This window comes from Ovis canadensis, chromosome 26, assembly GCF_042477335.2.
Source record: "Ovis canadensis isolate MfBH-ARS-UI-01 breed Bighorn chromosome 26, ARS-UI_OviCan_v2, whole genome shotgun sequence".
NCBI classification, from domain to species: domain Eukaryota; kingdom Metazoa; phylum Chordata; class Mammalia; order Artiodactyla; family Bovidae; genus Ovis; species Ovis canadensis.
Window position 1 is genome coordinate 57,572,464 of NC_091270.1, and position 17,951 is coordinate 57,590,414.

At 45.5% G+C, this 17,951-nt stretch overlaps 1 protein-coding gene across 1 annotated transcript in view; it reads right to left on the reverse strand.

Annotated features, from left to right (window-relative positions):
* Positions 1–1,852: 1,852 nt before the first annotated feature.
* The window catches only part of NR1D2 (nuclear receptor subfamily 1 group D member 2), a 29,419-nt gene continuing 13,320 nt past the window's right edge, over positions 1,853–17,951 (reverse strand). The window contains exons 5-8 of the mRNA XM_069572922.1: positions 15,567–16,192; positions 13,995–14,180; positions 11,542–11,752; positions 1,853–5,193 (exon numbers count right to left, since the gene is read on the reverse strand). Coding sequence (XP_069429023.1) covers positions 4,997–5,193; positions 11,542–11,752; positions 13,995–14,180; positions 15,567–16,192 — 1,220 coding nt within the window. The 3' untranslated portion in view covers positions 1,853–4,996. The remainder of the gene's footprint in view (positions 5,194–11,541; positions 11,753–13,994; positions 14,181–15,566; positions 16,193–17,951) is intronic.

Below are 17,951 nucleotides of genomic sequence, written 5' to 3' on the forward strand. Positions count from 1 at the left end.
TGGGGCGGGGGGAACCGCTGAGGTTAAGGATAAGAAGAGTTCAGAGAAAAATGAAGCAACAGATGAGAAACAGCTTACCTCAGAGACCTTAGAAGGTCATATTCAGTTCTGTGTCAGCTTCGCTGGTGGTTCAGGCAGTGAAGAATTTGCCTGCAACGTAGGAAAACCAGGTTCAATCCCTGGGTCAGGAAGATCCCCTGGAGGAGGGCAAGCAACCCACTATAGTATTCTTGCCTGGAGAACCCCATGGACAGAGGAGCCTGGTGGGCTACAGTCCATGGGTTCGCAGCGTCGGGACACAAGCAAGCAACTAAGAACACAGTTACCCTGGGTTTATACTGGAGTCTTTAACACTGGGCTCACTCTCTTTGGTTTTCTGTGTTAAAATGCAGGGGCAATGCTCATCCTGAGAGCACGATCACCTTCTGGGGAATGTGCCCCACATAACAGGCTCTGGAGAGGCTCTGAGCTTCCTCCCAGCCTGCGCTCATGGCTTCTACACACGCTCAATTCAAAGTGTTGTTCTAAGTGACTCTACTACCCTGGTGTCTAAAAATCACCCCACGGCCAGCAACTTTCACACCGTGAAGGGCAACTCTGACAAGACTCCCAGAACACAGGCCATAGCTGTTCCTCAACTTCTAGAAAGAAAGTGAAGTCGCTCAGTCGTGTCTGACTCTGCGACCCCATGGACTGTATCCTGCCAGGCTCCTCTGTCCATGGGATTCTCCAGGCAAGAATACTGGAGTGGGTTGCCATTTCCTTCTCCAGCGATCTTCCCAACTCAGGGATCGAACCCAGGTCTCCCGCATTGCAGGCAGACTCTTTACTGTCTGAGCCACCAGGGAAGCCCCCAGACTAAGAATTAAGAAAAGCACATGTAACAAGTTTTAATAGGCCTGAGTGAGTGTTAAAACTAACACCCGATCCATGAACTGGCTGATTTTGCTCAGTTATTCAGCAGCAGTATTTCCAAAACTTGCACGGATTTCCATCTGTTTTGCTTTCCATCAACCACACGTTTATTTCAAGTTCATTGTTTCTCATCCTGTGCAAAAAAGGGGCAAAACCCGATGTAAATCTGTACAATACTCAACAGAATATGACCAACATCCTGATCAAAACTTGAAGTGGGTTACCAGGGACTTTTCTCCTGAAAGCACCCTTTCCAAAAAGCCTCAGAAAAGCTCAGCACAGAAAAAAATGGGGTGGAGGGGGTGTTGTTTATCTGGTGGAGAACGTTTGGGAAGAAAATCTGCATCCCCCTAAACCCTTCCTTAAAGGACACACGCACATTTGCTCGTCAGAGAACATGAGTGCCGTAAACACATCTCGGTAACCTTGGTTACCCCAGTATTTCCACATTCATTTCATCAAGAAGCCCATGCCTCCCACCTGACATCAACTAACATTCACAGCAAAGTAGGGGATGTTACCAGTCTTGGAAACAACTGCTGGTTTAAGTGGCCCGTATGGCTGCACCCCCTAGTTAAAGTGAGAGGAGGCGGTGGTCGTGCGGAGGCTCCCGTCCCGGTTCACGGTCACGGCCAAGCCCTGTCTACACCAGGTCCCCCACCCCGCCTCTCCACATTCCCTAACCAGGAAGACCACCTCATCTCACACAGCAAACCTCCACTCAGCTGACATCATAGAAAACTAACAGTCTTTTCTGGAATCTCTAAACAAACTCTGAAGTCTCCTTTTTAAAAAAGTCCTACATATTTATATCCCACCCCACCCCACCCCACACTGAATCGGAGATCTACATAAAAGAGACGCTGCTCTGCTCGAGGGAATGCAGTAAGGTAATTATAGATGGTCTTACAAAAAATCAGGATAGGAAAATACCAAATACCACACCTGGTTAGAAATAATATTTATTATTCCCTCCCGCCATGTACAGATTACTTTTCAGAAACATGAACGTATTATCCATGTCTTCATCAACAACAGTTTGTAGAAAATAAACTTAATTCATATCTTGTCAACAATATAGTTCTATCATTTTTTTTAAACAATAGCCATTTTATTTTTCCATGTTAGTTCAAGAATAGCTTCAAGTTTTACATTTCAGATCAAACCAAGACAATCTTTGTTTCTAGGTAATTGCCTGACAGAGCCCCACCCCCACCGCCTAAAAAATTCTATACCCTAAGTGATAAACTCTTCTTGTACATTCAGCAAACTTTATATTGGAAAAGAAAAAGAATAATTGAGATAGGTACTTACTCTCGTGCACAGTAATAAATCTAGCTGAGCTTCTACTCCTTGCTTTGCAATGATGTTTACATAAAATAAATCGTATCTTATCAAGTTACAATGGTAATTTCTTGAAATGTGTTTACGGAAGCTATACACTTAATCCACTGAAATTCCCTTCTGATTTTTGAATCTGCAATTAAACCATCGCCATAAGGAAAAGCTTCATCCCAAGAAGATGTTTCCCCTTTTTCTCAGCTATTTCTCTCTAAAGGCTTGAATCGTCTCTCCGATCATGTAAAGAGATACGTTAAAAGCACAAGAAAAAAATGTTTTAGCTTGCTGACATAATGCCCTTAAGTTTGCTGACATAATGCCCATGTCTTAACTTTAAAATGTAAAATCAGAGTTAAAGCATCACTTAATTCATACAGTACATTGTTAATCAACAGTGTCCCACCAACTCAGAAGTTCCCCAAACTGGCTGTCTTCTCCACTTTTATCAATAGTAAGTTTATAACCAATGACTCAATCAAAGAATGTGCTTGTAGTAGGCTGCTGGTTTAACTTTAGAATTACAAGTTTCAATCGTGGGCTATTTTCAGATATCGAAATGCTAAGAGTGGTATATGAACTATTAAATTTGTTTCCCATTACCTACAGGAAGAATTTGTTCAAATAAAATTTTACAAGACAAAATGCAAATCTCTATACCTATATATAGATGTATACATGTATATATTGAACCTAACTAAAGTTTTATAAGCAATACTAACATAGTTCTGGTTACACATTCCTAAAGACTTAGTAACTGCTTTAAAGATATATGTTATAAAGAGGCTTATGCAAAAGGCAAAAATTAAGAAACAACATGGTCTTTGAGGTTCTCAGTATTACGTCAAAAAGCTGTTTCTATTTCCCATAGAAGAAAACTATGCATTTATCTTCGGAAAAAAATTATAAAAAGATAATGCTATCATGTAAAGAATTCACAAAAACTATACTGTATATCCCATAAAAGTCATACCTATTTAAGGTAAATCACAATTATGGTTTACATTGTACTACAGACATCACCATCACCTTTCCTCTTTAATAAAGAGAGGGTTTAATTCTTTTTTAACTTACTTAACTAGTGCCACAGAAATTCAAGTCCTAGTAGCAACAAGTTAAACAAGATTACAAAATAAGGCATTCTGCTCACATGTCATTAAAGTAACAGGCTGAGATAGTAAAGGGGACCTTTTCATTTTTGTAATTTTATATAATCTGAAAATTATACAGAAGGCAATCTTCACTCAAAAAATCCAATTAGCCGCTATCTTCCAGGGCAACAGAAAAACATACATAAGATCCTCAACTTTCTGGTGATTTTTCCAGCTGCCACAAAAATGCCAGTCTTACCTATTTAATAAAGCCCAAGAATAGAAATAAGGATGAAATGTCTTTGACTGGACTATTCCTAAGCCTGCAGGTCACACACTAAATGATTTTTCAAATTATAGGTTAAATCTAATTTGACAAAATCCCTGTAGTGTTATTTAGGGGGAAAAAAAAAGTGGCTTCAGAACACACTTGCACACCTACATTCACACACACAGGCACACATCAACATGTGAAACTGTTTTCTTAAACACTGGTTCTCCAGAAAGAATCAAACTGTTTATCATCAAGCTGCAGCATGTGTAGTGAGGGGCAGCAATGAATCTGAATGAACTTTTAAATGATCAGTACCTGAACCAAAAATTTTACTAAAGATGAACTCTAAAATACGTATTTTTTGAAAATCTGGATTCAACTGCCTGTTGCACTTTTACATTAAGTGGTGCTTAAATAAAAATGGAGCATAAATTCAGCTCTCTACTCTCTAGACATTTAAAGCAATGGTTATGTTATCAACAGGTAAAATGCACCTAATTTGGGTCTTTTGACACCGCTTAAGTTTATTGTATGATAAAGTTCTTCACAGTTTAAAATATTGTGAAGAGATATATTTATGTATGACTATATTCACATAGATATTATGTACACGTACTATGTATTTGATGTACCCATAATCTTTGAATATGTGTGTGCCAGAGGATACCCCACACCTATGCAGGAACCCTGAATAGCAGATTGGTGTGGACTGAAATGATTTCTCAGAAAAGAGTAGAAGTTTAAAAAAAAAAAAGATAATTATCATGAATAATTATAACAAAAATTTTACCGTATTTACATAGTGCCTATCTCCCAAGAGGTAAGGATGCTTTACAGACGTTGGTTAGGAGGTGCGGGGCGCGCCTAGGGGAGGATCGGCTCTCGTCTCCGCACGCAGGGAGCCTCCCGGCCGCGCTCACGATGACGGGGCACCCACGCCGAGCTCCCCTAGCGCGCGGGCCTCAGCCGGCAGAGCAGAGTCCTGCGCGGAAATCCAGCTTCCGTCCCACGGGAGACCCTCCACCACAGAGGGGGACCTTTCAGGCCTCAGGAACTCGTGGCTACGCATTACATTTATGTCACAGGGAGATCGAAATGGATTTTGGTTTTGGCAGATGAGCGAGTCTAACATTCAGTGTGACTGTAGTTCAGTGTAGCTCATCCAGTGGAGCGCTGCACAGCCGACGGGTCTCGGGGCCGGCGCGCGGCCCCCAGCCCGGGCCGAGGAGAGCCGGCGGCCGGCGGCGCAGACGGCCTGCGCGCTCGCCGTCGCCGAGGTCTCCTCCTCCGCCGCGGACCGCACGCACAGAGCGATCGGCGTTCCAGCACAAAATGTACAGTTAGCCTGCGTCGGTTCGTGTCCGAGTCAGCGAAGGCCTTAGGGGTGAACTTTAAAGGCCAGGAGCTCCTCAGAGTGCATGTTGTTTAAAGAGCGAAGATCTGGCAACTTTAGGAGAAGTTTTGTAAAAATAGAGGCCTCGTTCGGGTGGTTTTTCATTATTAAGGTCCTTAGCGCGCGGATGAGCGTTTCCTGCAAAGCCTCCACGGAGTTGACGTTTTCTATCCCGGATCGATCTGCGGAGAGCGAGGAGCAGAGACGACAGTGTTACTAACGATAAACAGTCATAGCTCGCACTTGTCGGTCTCAGTAATGAGCTCAAACCAAGTTTTACACATGGGAACAAAGGCAAAAGATATCTGACAGAGTTTTCTAAAGCCCAATGGCAAATGTTCGTAGCTATTAATCCCATTATAAAACGTGTCACATAGCGCCCCTGATAAATTAAAATGCTTTATACCGCTTGGGTATCTTTGCTCACAAAAATCTAGAGGTTCTGATTTTTTAAATACGATGCCACCTAATTTCAACTGCTTCTAATGAGCAAAACGAGATGAGTCATGTGGTTTGGAAGTGTATTTTCACCTCATACGGAACATTCCACATCTGCGTGTTACCACGGGTGGCAGGCACCCGGGACCCACGCATGGACCCCTCTCCCCGTGAGTGGGCCAGACTCACTACTGAAAGCAGGATCACAGGAAAAACCGTGGCTTCCACCTCAGACAGTCTCTCACTGCTCGCTCTCAGGAAAGCCAGATGCCCTGTGAGGTGCCCTGAGAGGTGCCCCAGGCTGTCTCCAGCAGCCAGCGACCAAGACACCCAGCGGGACAACTCGCAAAGAACTGACTCCTGCCAACGACCGCGTGAATAAGCCTGGAGGTCGATCTTGCCCCAGTGAAGCCTTCATATGGATGGCCGACAGCTTGAACACAACCTCCTCAGAAACCCTGAGCCAGAGGCACCCATAGCCCAACCCTCAGAAACTGAGAGAGAATAAATATACACATTTTCAAGTCCCAGAATCTCAAGGTAACTTGTTATGCAGTAGCAGTTATCTAACATAGCACGCAACTTTATTATCTATTCAACTCAGTTCAGTTGCTCAGTCGTGTCCGACTCTTCACGACCCCATGGACTGCAGCACGCCAGGCCTCCCTGTCCATCACCAACTCCCTACTAATAGTTGTATTAAGTTGCATTTACTTTCATTTAGCATACTGTTTATTAAATTCATCACACAAAAATATTAATGTTAGTGATTTAATATAAATCAGCAATAAAGGAAACTACCTTTAAAAGAACCAAACCATGGACTTTTTTCATCAGCAAGGGCTATTTCTTCCCTTTACAACAGGAGACAGTTGTACACAAGAAATATTCAATGGCTCCAAGAAGAGGGGGTTGTAATTAGCAAGAAAAAAACTTCTTCAAAGAAACAAAATTCTCTGGCCATTTACGCCCTTGTTTCATTTTTTTTAACAAGGAAATCGGGGAGGTCTTCCATTGTGACTGGTAGCTGAAAAAGGCCACTTGGAATGGGAATGCTCAAAACACGGACTAAAATTTAATAGTAAACAATGGGAGGCTGGTTAACTCAATGCAGGAAAAAAACGATGAAAACAGTTTCGTATTACATTTAGTAAAATGTGGATTATTGCCACAACTGTGCTAATTATTAAAGAAACAGAAGCAAACTGGATGCTGACTACTGGCTGGGGCGGCAGGGAGGGAATCAGCTTTCCACACAAAGCTGCAAGATGGACAAAAGATCTCTTCTCTCGACACCTGACTTCGGCCATACAATCACAGGATCATCTCTGGAAAACTACTTAAAGCTTTGTAATAATGCTTCCAAGACCCTCCCTTGCCTTTAATGTTCAAGCAATTGTTTTCTTTAACAGTCTTACAATTCATGAATTCATTCACCAAACACTTTTGAATGAGTGTGGTTACCGGTATGTGAGTAGCTGCTCAGTCGTGTCCAACTCTTGCGACCCCATAGACCGGAGCCCACCAGGCTCCTCTATCCTGGGGATTTTCCAGGCAAGAATACTGGAGTGGGCTGCCATTGCCTTCTCCAGGTTACTCCTGTGGTGCTAGGGAATAAGCAGTCACCGTGACAAACTGCAAGTCCTCCTATTTAGAGAGCTGGTATTTTGACAGAAGAAAGTAGCTGGTTTACACTACATCTTCTGTAATTTACAATAATAACAACTGGGGAAAAATGAAAATGATCCCCCAAAACAAACCAGTCTAGATGGCAGTCGTACCAGTACCAAACAGTAAGTGGAAAAGGACATTTGAGTTAGTTTTATCTGTGGTTGATCCTCCAGTGATTATCTTGACTTTCTGTGACCTATGCCTCTCTATTCAACTCCCTTCACTGTACCTAAGAACGTTACCCATAAAAAACCACGGTTTCGTGATTTCGAGGCCAGAGGACCTAACTACAAACCCAGCTGATCATAAACAGTCCCCTAGCAACTGCAACACTAGAGGAACCCACTGAAGTGGAAACTCCTCTTCCAGACGGCGCACTGCGAGCTGTACTGCCGTCAGGACGCAGCTCTCCGCGTCCTTCACCATTTCGCGAGAACTCCTCGACTGTCCGCCTAGAGATGGACGTGAAACCCCTTCCACCAGCCCCCCATGGGGACAACTGACACCCACACCCCAACGAGCCCAGCCTGACACCCACAGGCCAGTCTGACCTCCACCTGGAAGGGACTCTGCCCTTCCACACACCCTGAAAAAGAACTAACCCTCCGGGTGCAACTGCTCTTCTCACGGCATCAAGATCCTCCCCATCACTCAGGCAAGTGAGAGTTTGAGACTTCTCTCTCTCTTGGCAGCTAGAGCTGTTCTGTTAACAAGCAGTACAGGGGGAAGGCTTCTGAAGCTAGACTAGTAGGGGTGCAAATGCCTGATCAGCCGATTATTAAAAATGTAACCTCAGACAAATTATTTAAGCCCCCGCCCTCGCCGTTCCTCAACCTCCTCTCCCGTGTAACTGAGGATAGCATGTCCTAGCTCACATGCAGGGTCTGTCGTGAAGACAAAATTACATAACGAGACCATTAACCAGCACATCGTCTGACAACAACCAAAACAAAGCAAAAACCAGAAGGCAAGGGTAGATTCTAAGAAAAACAAAAGCTATTTCGAATATAAAGCAAACCATAAGGTTGCTTAATTCTAAGCAGCTAGCAGAAAATGCAGAAAGACAATCCATCTGTTACCTGACGCCGGAACGTTCCAGTCAGGAAGCACAGGTTTAGGGGAGAGTCTACGCTGTCTCGTTACCCTTTCGGCCCCACTGAGGGGACACTATGAGCACTACTCCTGTCATCGTAACACGTAAATACGGACGCTTTACTGTTCAATCTTTAGGATCAACTGGTAAAGCACAGAAGACAGTCACGTCTCTAGAACAGAATACAAACGTTTTCATTCTCGAGGACACAGAAGAAGCACTAGGACAAAAGCAGTCAGGCTGCAGGAAAAGCAGGCGCCTCCCGGACAGCGAGGACGCGCGAGCTGGACTCCTGAGGGTCACGGACAAGCAAAGGGACAGCGTGGGGGGCATATCACAGGCATTAAATAACTAAAATAACCAGGGAGAGAACAAACATCTTTCAGAGGGAAAAATGAGAAGGTGCTTTCATTTATCAGTTGAAAAGTCAAAGTCGCTCAGTCGTGTCTGACTCTTTGCAACCCGATGGACTATACAGAATATTGGGGCAGGTTGCCTTTCCCTTCTCCAGGGGATCTCCCCAACCCAGGAACCAAACCAGGGTCTCCTGCATTGCAGGCGGATTCTTTACCAGCTGAGCTATCACTGATCTGTTATATCTACTAAATAAAAAGGCATAAGGATAGTATTTTGAGTTGGATCAGCAATCACCAGAATAAGCCTGAAGAATAGGCTAGCAGGAGAATAAAGAGACTTTCCATTTTATACCCTTCCACCATTACTGGAATTTATTTTCCTGCTTTAAAAATAACAATAGCCCTTTTTTAAGTGACAAAGATTTAAATTTGGTATGAACATTATCAAGTAGAAAAATGTATCATTTTAAGATGCAGGTATTTTTGTGTTGCTTGTATATCCTCATGTATAAGCATAACAAAAATAAGGCGGCCGTATCTTTTTACAATTTGTCTTTCTCCTTTAGTACTATATATCCACAAGCAGGCAAAGGGACAAATGGGTTGGTGGGTAAATGGCTAGAGAGAGATCCCTAAGGTTAATGGTGCTCTTTTTTGGTGGTGATATTATCACCCCTTATTTTCATCTTAGTATTGACACTGTCTAATTTCTCAAAGAACCTGTATTATTCTTATGATTAGAAGACAAAACAAGGCTTTCTCCAAGTTAAAATCTAAAACAACAGAGAACCACATTCCTGGTGGAAACTACAAAGGAGCATGGTGCCTGGCCAGCGCCCCTGCGCCCCCAGCCGCATCCCCCCTGACCTGCCCCAGGAGCGGGGGGCCACCGTCCCCGCCCCCCGTGAACTGCCCCGGGGAGCGCCCTCTCGCAGGCCGCATCCCCTCTGACCTGGCCGGGGAGCGCAGCCCCTCCTCCCCGCCTCCTCACCCCTCAAGTCACCCGCACAGCCTGTGAAGCCGACCCTCCAGCTGACGGATCAGGCGCGCCAATCCGGCGCCCCGGGATAAACACAGGACCCACGTCACAGCAGCTCAGCGCTCACGCCCGGGCGCCCCCACCGTGGAGTCACACTGCTGCCCAGGCCGGGCGCTCACAGCGGTCACTCAGCCCGGGGCTCCCTGTCTCCCGCCTCCCGCCCCTCGGGCCGTCCTCACCTTCCTCTGGGGAGGCCTAACAGTCCACCCGCACGGTCCCACTCCACCACGATCCTGCCCGCAAAGCCTTCTTCCTTCGCAAGACGCCCATCTACCACAGGCAGAGCCTCACCGGTTAGAACACAAAGCTCTCTGTGTTGGTTCTATCTCTCCAGATGGAACGTACCGCGCTGTCCTCAACCTGGTCCTGTCACCCTGAGCACCTCGCACTCCAGGCCCATTCACTAGATAAAGAAGTTAGCGGGTATGGATCACTTGTAGTTTCACGATTATAGATTTACTAACCTGATGCCAACTCAAACTATTACTAATTACTTATCAAGAGACTCTGCAAAACGGTGGGTTATGTGCAAGAGGCTTCCCAGGTGGCGCTAGTGGTAAAGAACCCACCTGCCAGGGCAGGAGATGCGAGAGACAAAGGTTTGGTCCCCGGGTCAGGAAGATGCCCTGGAGGAGGAAGCGGCAATGCACTCCGGTATTCCTGCCTGGAGAATCCCACGGACAGCGGAGGCCAGGGGGCCACAAAGGAGTCCAACGCGACGCGTGACTGACACACACATGAGCAAGAGGCATTGAAAGGCTACTGAGAAACCAGGCCTCCCTCCCTGACACGGTCCATCATATTATCCTGTAAGCCCAGGTAGGGCAGGTCAGAAAAGGGGGCCAAACAATGCTCACAAATGGCCTAACCACTGACGTGCAATGGGCCCTTCAAGATACACAAAGAACTTACCCTCTCCAGGGATTACTGGTGTGAAGAGTCACTGACTGACAGCTCAGCCCGTAACCACGGGCCACACTCACATTTCACAACCCTCCCTGTGTTCAGCACAAGGGCTTTTACACAGCACGAAGTCAATGGGAAACTTAAAGTAAGTCATGTCAAAATACTGTCTAATTCTCCACGAATGGTTTAAAATAAAGTCAGGGATACCTAAAAATGGCTGGCACTTTTTCACACGTTCCCAAGGAAGTCACCATCTCAGTCCCAATTTCTTACTAGGGGTAATCCCTCTCTTACTGTCTGAGCTGAGATACGTGGGTCAGAAACAACCGCAATGTAACACCAGGTGGCAGAGAAACTGGGAAACACCGTCGGTGCCTCACGAGCCTCAGGAAATGCTGGGACACAGCAGCCGCAGCACTCGCTCAGGCAGAGGCTTGCGTCTGCCCTGCGCCAACGGCACATGAGGCTCCCACGCACAATCGCCTCCTTTCCCAGGAGGAGGAAGAAACCAAGACCCAGAGAGAGACGGATACTTACCGAGCCACCCAGAGAACTCAGGAGCAAAGCTGAATGAAAGCCTACAACTCTTAATTCTGATTTTTGTAACAAAAGACAGTAATAGCATACATCTTGATACTTACAACACTTTCAAGTAACCCACATGGTATTTTTAATTAAAACTTAGATTTGGATTACCACCACCTACCTGGTGATACACAGTCTTGCAAAAAATAAATCTATGAGATATTAAGACTTTAAAAAAGAAATATGAACAAAAGCTAAGGATTAAGAGAGGTGGACATGAGGCCCAGATCTCAACATCCGCTTATCACTATACAGCACTTTTGACTTTTACTGTCATGGCAAAAAAAATTCATCATGCAAAAATAACAGACCCCTAGTTCAGCATCTTCCCTAAGGCCTTCGTCCCTCTACACGACCGGCCAGAACCTAGGCAACTGTAGCCTTGTCCCCAGGCCGCTCACTACATTCCAGGTGTGCCACGATTGTGAACCAGCTTCCTTACCTGCAGAGACCAGGACAACTGCCGTAAACAGACTCATCTCTTCATCACTAAGTTGGAGGGCATTTAGCTTCTCACTAAATTCAAACATAGAGTTTAGCAGATCCCCTGCTCCCATTGAGTGCAAGTCATCCACACTATACTTCTTTCCACTTAAAAAGGTGACAGTGCGTTCCTTTGCATCAAACAATGATGCAAACCGTACCATTAAAACCTGGAAAAAGAAAAAGACTTAAATGTATATGGGGCAGTTCAATCGTAATATGAGAAAATAACTCAGTATTCAAGTCAGTTAAGAGATATCCTACGTATTTTAAAAAGTTGTAGAAGAAAAATTTTATTTTTACCCAGAACTACTTGCTTAAGGCAAATTCTCCATCAAAGCAATACTTTAGGAAGAGGCATCAAAAAATAAAATTCTAGTCACCAACAGCAAAACAGTCAATACCTATGGTACTCTGAGGTTATTAACAAAGATTCTGAAATGCAGATTCAAAATTAAAGCATGCCAAAAAACCCCAAATTAAAGCAGGCAATAATGCCAAGAAGTCTGAAACTGGGCCTTGGGCAAAGGTATTAAAGAAACTCTATTAAGCTATCAAGTACATCACATGATCTCTAAGCCCGAAGTAAAAACAGCAGTGTTTCAATGCAACAACACTTGGAAACATCCAAACACCAAATGTAGACAAGCAAAGATGAACTCTAGTTAGTCTATTTCAAGAAACAGTAACCCAAAGAGACACAAACTATTACAGCAGGCGTTCTGGATATCAAGCTATGATGGAGATCCAAACCAGAGTCACTGCAGACATGCAGGGCTCGCTCCACCCTAGTCAATGCAAATGACTATGTCCCTTACTTCTCGCGTAACCAGAGGGACGCTGAACGAACACCTGCCCTTTGCAGAGCTCCCAAGCAAAGATGTGCTTCACCCAAGACAGCCCAAGACAGGGAGCCTTCTCAGACGACAGCCCGAGAGAGACGGAGCCTTCCAAGAAGACAGCCCGAGAGAGGGGGACCCTTCCAAGAAGACAGCCCGAGAGAGGGGGAGCCTTCCAAGAAGACAGCCCGAAAGAGAGGGAGCCTTCTAAGAAGACAGCCCGAGAGAGGGGGAACCTTCCAAGAAGACAGCGCTAGCTCTGCAACCAGCTGTCTCCAGATAGATCATAAGGGGAACAGAATGCACGTCCTGGATTATGAGATCTGTGTTCTAATGCTGATTGTCATGAATACACTGGTAACCCAGGAAAGAAAATTCTCTTCACCTCTCTGGGCTATGGTTATATAACCTCATAACTGGGTGAACTGAACTTGATCTCCGACATCCCCTTCTGACTTTAAATCTGGAGGTCCACTGGTCAAGAGTCTGTCTTCCAATGCAGTGGACACGGTGGTCAGGGAACTATGATCCGACATGTTCCGACTAGAGGAACCCATGAGCTTCGACAAAGGCCCAACGCAGCCAAAGACCCTTAAGTCTAATGTTTTCCTTTAAACTGAAAATTCTAACCTATAGGTGTTTCTTTGGAATTACATCACAGCTATTTTATTTATGAAAACATCATTGTCTCTATTCTAGTCCAAGAGGCCCAGAGAACAGAGCCAAAGGCAAGGGGTTTTGTGGGGGGGTGCATGTGTGAAAACAGGTGTGAGGAAGAAGGAAATGGGATAAAAGAAAAGTCTGTAGCAGAGGACATGTCACCAAGCTGGACACCACCTGACATCAAGCACAACCGAGATCTGGGCCACGTGGGGCCATCCAAGGACATGAAGCTCCCCCCGACTTCCTCTGCTGATCAAAGGCTGGGGCCGCCCAACATCAGCTCCCACCCTCCCCTGCATTTCAGGACAATGCCCACGTGAGCTCCAGGGCAGTCCTGTGCCTTCGGCCACCTCAGCTGCGGCAGGGAAGCCCCGGGCCAACAGATGAGAGGCACCTAGCCAAGCACAGGGAGCAGCTCTGTCTGGGTCCTACTCAAGCTGGCAACAAGAGCTGCCCCAGGCCCAGGAGACGGCATCCCAGAAAGAGAAGCTGGAGTCAAAAGAGCAGCCAAGGACTCTGACGCGGCCAAGAGGATTGTGGGAGCACATATGAAATATCTGCTACATTGGCCAAATATTTCCCGATCTCTTGAGACAAAACCACCATCTGTTTGCCCTTTGGTCTGGTACTGAACCCAGGAGATGCTGGGCTGGGCGTTTGGTAGGTGTCTAACTCCAGAGAACCTGCCAGGTTCACACCTGGAGGCAGTTCCAGGACTTGGGAGTTTCTGTGCTGCGAACCCAGCATGTTTGAGTTTCAAGCCTTGAGTCACGCAGAGTTTACCTTGTCTCTCCCCAAGATCCTGGGATGGTCATGCTTTTGTTGGTAGTTTCAGCCTCTAGACTACAAACACTTGTTGAGAAAAGAATGAAAATAAAATCAACAACATTCAAGATAAATAAAAACCTACCTCAAAAGTCCCAGCCTTTAAAAGGTTGACCTGGTCATGCTGCGAGAGATCTCTGAACCCAGGGATGCGCTTTGCAAACTCCACCACTTCCTTTACTGCTGGGGTGAAGCTCATGGAAAATTCTTCCCAGATTTCATGCCCCGATTTATGAGGATCTACGTATGGAGACTTACTCATCGGACAAACCTAATATGCACAAAACAGAAGAAATCTTCGATTATGAGAGGTGGGAAACAAACTTCAAAGGTAGTGTATCAGTCAGTGGAAACCCCAACAGGAAAATACTCTCCAACACCATAGAATCTACCGATATTAGCTAGCACTTTCTCTACTGGCTGCTCCCCTTGTGACAGAAAGGCTCAGAGCAGCCTAATCTAAACAGCAGTCAACTTATCATAAAAGAAGTAGCCCAAGCAAAAAGTTCATCGGTTACAAGCTGGTTCAAAACCCTGGTGGCACAATCTATAGAAACATAAGGTAGCTGAGTGGCTGGGGCTGGGCCTGGGGCAGGGGCTCTCTGCCAACAGGCACAAGGGATGCTTTTGAGGGTGATGGGGACACCCCGGCACACCACACAGACACGAAACACGCACTGTGCACGCTGACAAAATCAGCCCTCACGTGCAGACCAAACCCAGGAGATCCAGAAATGGGGTGGCTCCATAGCCGTGGAGAACATCACAAATGGGAACCTAAACCTTTATATATTTCCCCTCCTTACGGCAGTCACTAAGCCTGAGGAAAATGAGGTTACCTTCCAGATCCATGGAATCAAACAACTTCAAGGGACAGGAAAAAAAAAAAAACACTTAACATTAGGATTGGGGTAGAGTCAACTATTTTGAAAATGAAAAAAGAAGATTTGAACTACCCAGCTGCAGAAAACAACAAGCACTATCAAAGGGCCTGATGGTGTAGACAGAGCCTCGGGACTGCTGCTCTGGGTGAAAGTCTGGCTGAGCATAAACAGCGTGCTTTCACGCAGACTACTGGATTTGATAAAACACTTAAATGACGCTAACACTGACTCATCCCACAGGACGAAGTCTGAGAAAATTCTTAGAAACCAGCGGATTATCTTAAACTATTCCCAAGTCTTCAAACCATGAAACACCCATGCTCTATATCCAAAGACCTTTTTATATCATGATGGTTAAAGAAGACACTTTCCATCCCAGTGACTGTGGCGACCTATAGGATCAGTCCCTTGAGGAAATCCCAATGCTAGTAAGGCCAAGACTAACTTGAATACCTGCATTTTGAAAGGGCTTTCTAAGAATTAAAGGATCGATTCTTCATAACCCATATTTTACATAAAATCCTAATTCTGATCATAATATCAATCAAATAAAGTGCCTGTGTACCTAGCTCTGTATGCAATCAGGTCATCCCATAAATGCTGTTTATTCAAAATATTTGATCTAAAATACCACGCAAAAGGGATTCTAACAAATCTCCTAGCCTTCCTGACCCTCACCCCCTGCCTCTGAAGCTGGAATGGGCTCGGAACAAAAGCCAGCCTTCACATTTTTCCTCGACACAAAGTGAGCAGAAAACGTGATTTCACCATACCAGGTGCATTCTCGCTCCAGTGTTGCACAGGAAACCGTTCTTGTTCTCATTCTGAGAAAACCCATCTATGGAAACTCTATCACACACTCGTTGAGTATAGGCGCAGGAGAAGCTCACGCAGTGTCCGCCGGCGACACAGACGCCGTGCCCGCCAGGGTAGTGCACGCCGCTCCGGCCCTTGTAGTGTCCGCCGAGATGCTGCGCGCTCTCGGCACAGGAGAAGCGGCCGTGCGGCCCGCCCACACAGGGCTCGTGGTTCACGCTGTACTGCTCCAGGTTCTTAGCGAGCCGCTCTCGCGGCGGCACCGCGGTCTCCGCTGAGCTTTCGCGCGGCTCCTGATTATACATGAAGGTGTCCTTGTGCGCTCTGGTTACCATGCCGATCACTTCCTCCTTTGCGAAATCGGAGGAGGAGGGAGAAGAGCTTTTGCTGTTGTCTGGCTCCAGCTGGGGTTTGGGTCGCGGTTGTTCCTGGGCTGGCAAGGCGATCTGCTCATGATGGTCTGCTAAAGGGTCACTGTGCAAACGGCCGCTGAGCTGGCTGTCCATCATGGTCCTCATTGCACTCTGCATCTCAATCAGCATCCGCTGTTTTTCACGCTTAGGAATGCGCCCAAACCGCACGGCTATTGCAGAAAAAGAGATCCAACATCCACAGGTTAAAGAAGGCCCGTTTATTCCGAAGAGTAACACAGAACTGGCTCTGACAGCTACAGCTTCTGATCACACAAGAATGCCCACTTGAGTCTGGCCAAAAATCATTCTAAACTTGCCGGCTATGTTTCTGAAGTACCACAGGAAGCGGGAGTGGGAGAGAAATGTTTCACTTTTCTCTCAAAATAAAGCTAAAGAGAAGACTTCTTGGGTATTTTATAAGCAAAGTCTAAGAAAAAAAACTGAAATTAACTAATGAAAATCAGTTTGAAACAAACCAGCATTACCACACAGCACCTTACTAACAAGGCTGAAGACTGTGTCCTCAGGAAGGCATTCAGCTACCCACATCCATCAACGCTGGATGGATAGGTACAATCACTTCCTGACCTCTGTCCATTCACTTCTGTAACCTTATCCTCAAGACCCAACTATTAAGTGATCACCTTTTCCAACTTCTTAAGAGAAAATCTTATAAGAAAAAGAAAGAAAAAAAATCACAGTCGATAGAAATGTAGTTATTGGAAAATAAACTGGCTGGATTTTAATTAAAATCAATGAAACAAAAATAAAAGCATTCATTTGCAATATCTTAGAGGCTAGTCTTAGAATGAGTCCTGTCTCCAACATTCCTATCCCTGAGGGAAAGAAAAGCTTCTTTCTATTCTAGTATTTATACACAGATAATAAAAATTCAATATATCCACCCAGCAAGGAGGTCTCACTGCTCCAGCTGCAGCCTCTTACACTGTCGCAACCACAAACATGACTTTATCCTCTTGCACTGTCTACCTTCGCTCCCCTCTGCACGACTGATGACCATTTCTACTCTTGTAGAAATCACAATATCCATCAAGTTTGGATTAGTATTTCTAGAGCCATAAAAAAAATTTTTATTTTAAGCAAGTGAAAACATAAAACATCAATTGTTGAAACCTGTCATTCAAGAACCTACTTATTCCCACACTGTATTTCTGTGTCAGTACATACTAGCTAGAGTAACCTAAGGGACTGCTTAAATCACCCTTCCCTAGATAAATACAAGGCTCATTCTTAGCAGTTCTCAATGAACTCCTACCCTGACCCCTCTGAAAGCCTCACAGTCCTCGGCTATGTTACTTGGAAGAGAATGAGACTCCCCAGGCACCACAGAAGAGTCAGGTCTCCCAGTGACATCGTCCACACAGGACACTGACGGTCCCGCCAGTCACCACCACTTCTGCTTCCCACGGGAGTGGAGCACGCCAGGATCGAGCAACCACCTCCACACCAGACCACAGCGTGCCTTTCAATTCTGCATCACCTTCGAAAGTACTCACAATCGGTGCCGAAAAGCACGGTGTCATCTCAGGACTAAGTCACAGTGCTAATTCACAGAGGGAGAAATGGGCTCCTCGGAACGACTAAGAAAGAAATCAGGGGGAAAAGCCAAGAACTCCTATATCAAGAAAAACTGCACCTTTATTTTTTGAAAAAGAAAAAGTATTCACATCACACAGAGGAAAAGTGGGTCTTTTCACAGGCAAGAAACAAAAAAAGAAGTGAGTCAAAAGCTCTTTCTGAGATGATGATGCTAAAATTTGACTTGAATCAATTTGGCATCCTGTAAGACAACAAAATGTGTTTTTGAAAATCCACTTCACCCTGAGCACAAGGGGGCCTTTGGTGATTGACTCACAGCTCTGGTTCACACTGAGGAATAGAGCCAAGCCCCATGCGCTTTAAGAGGAG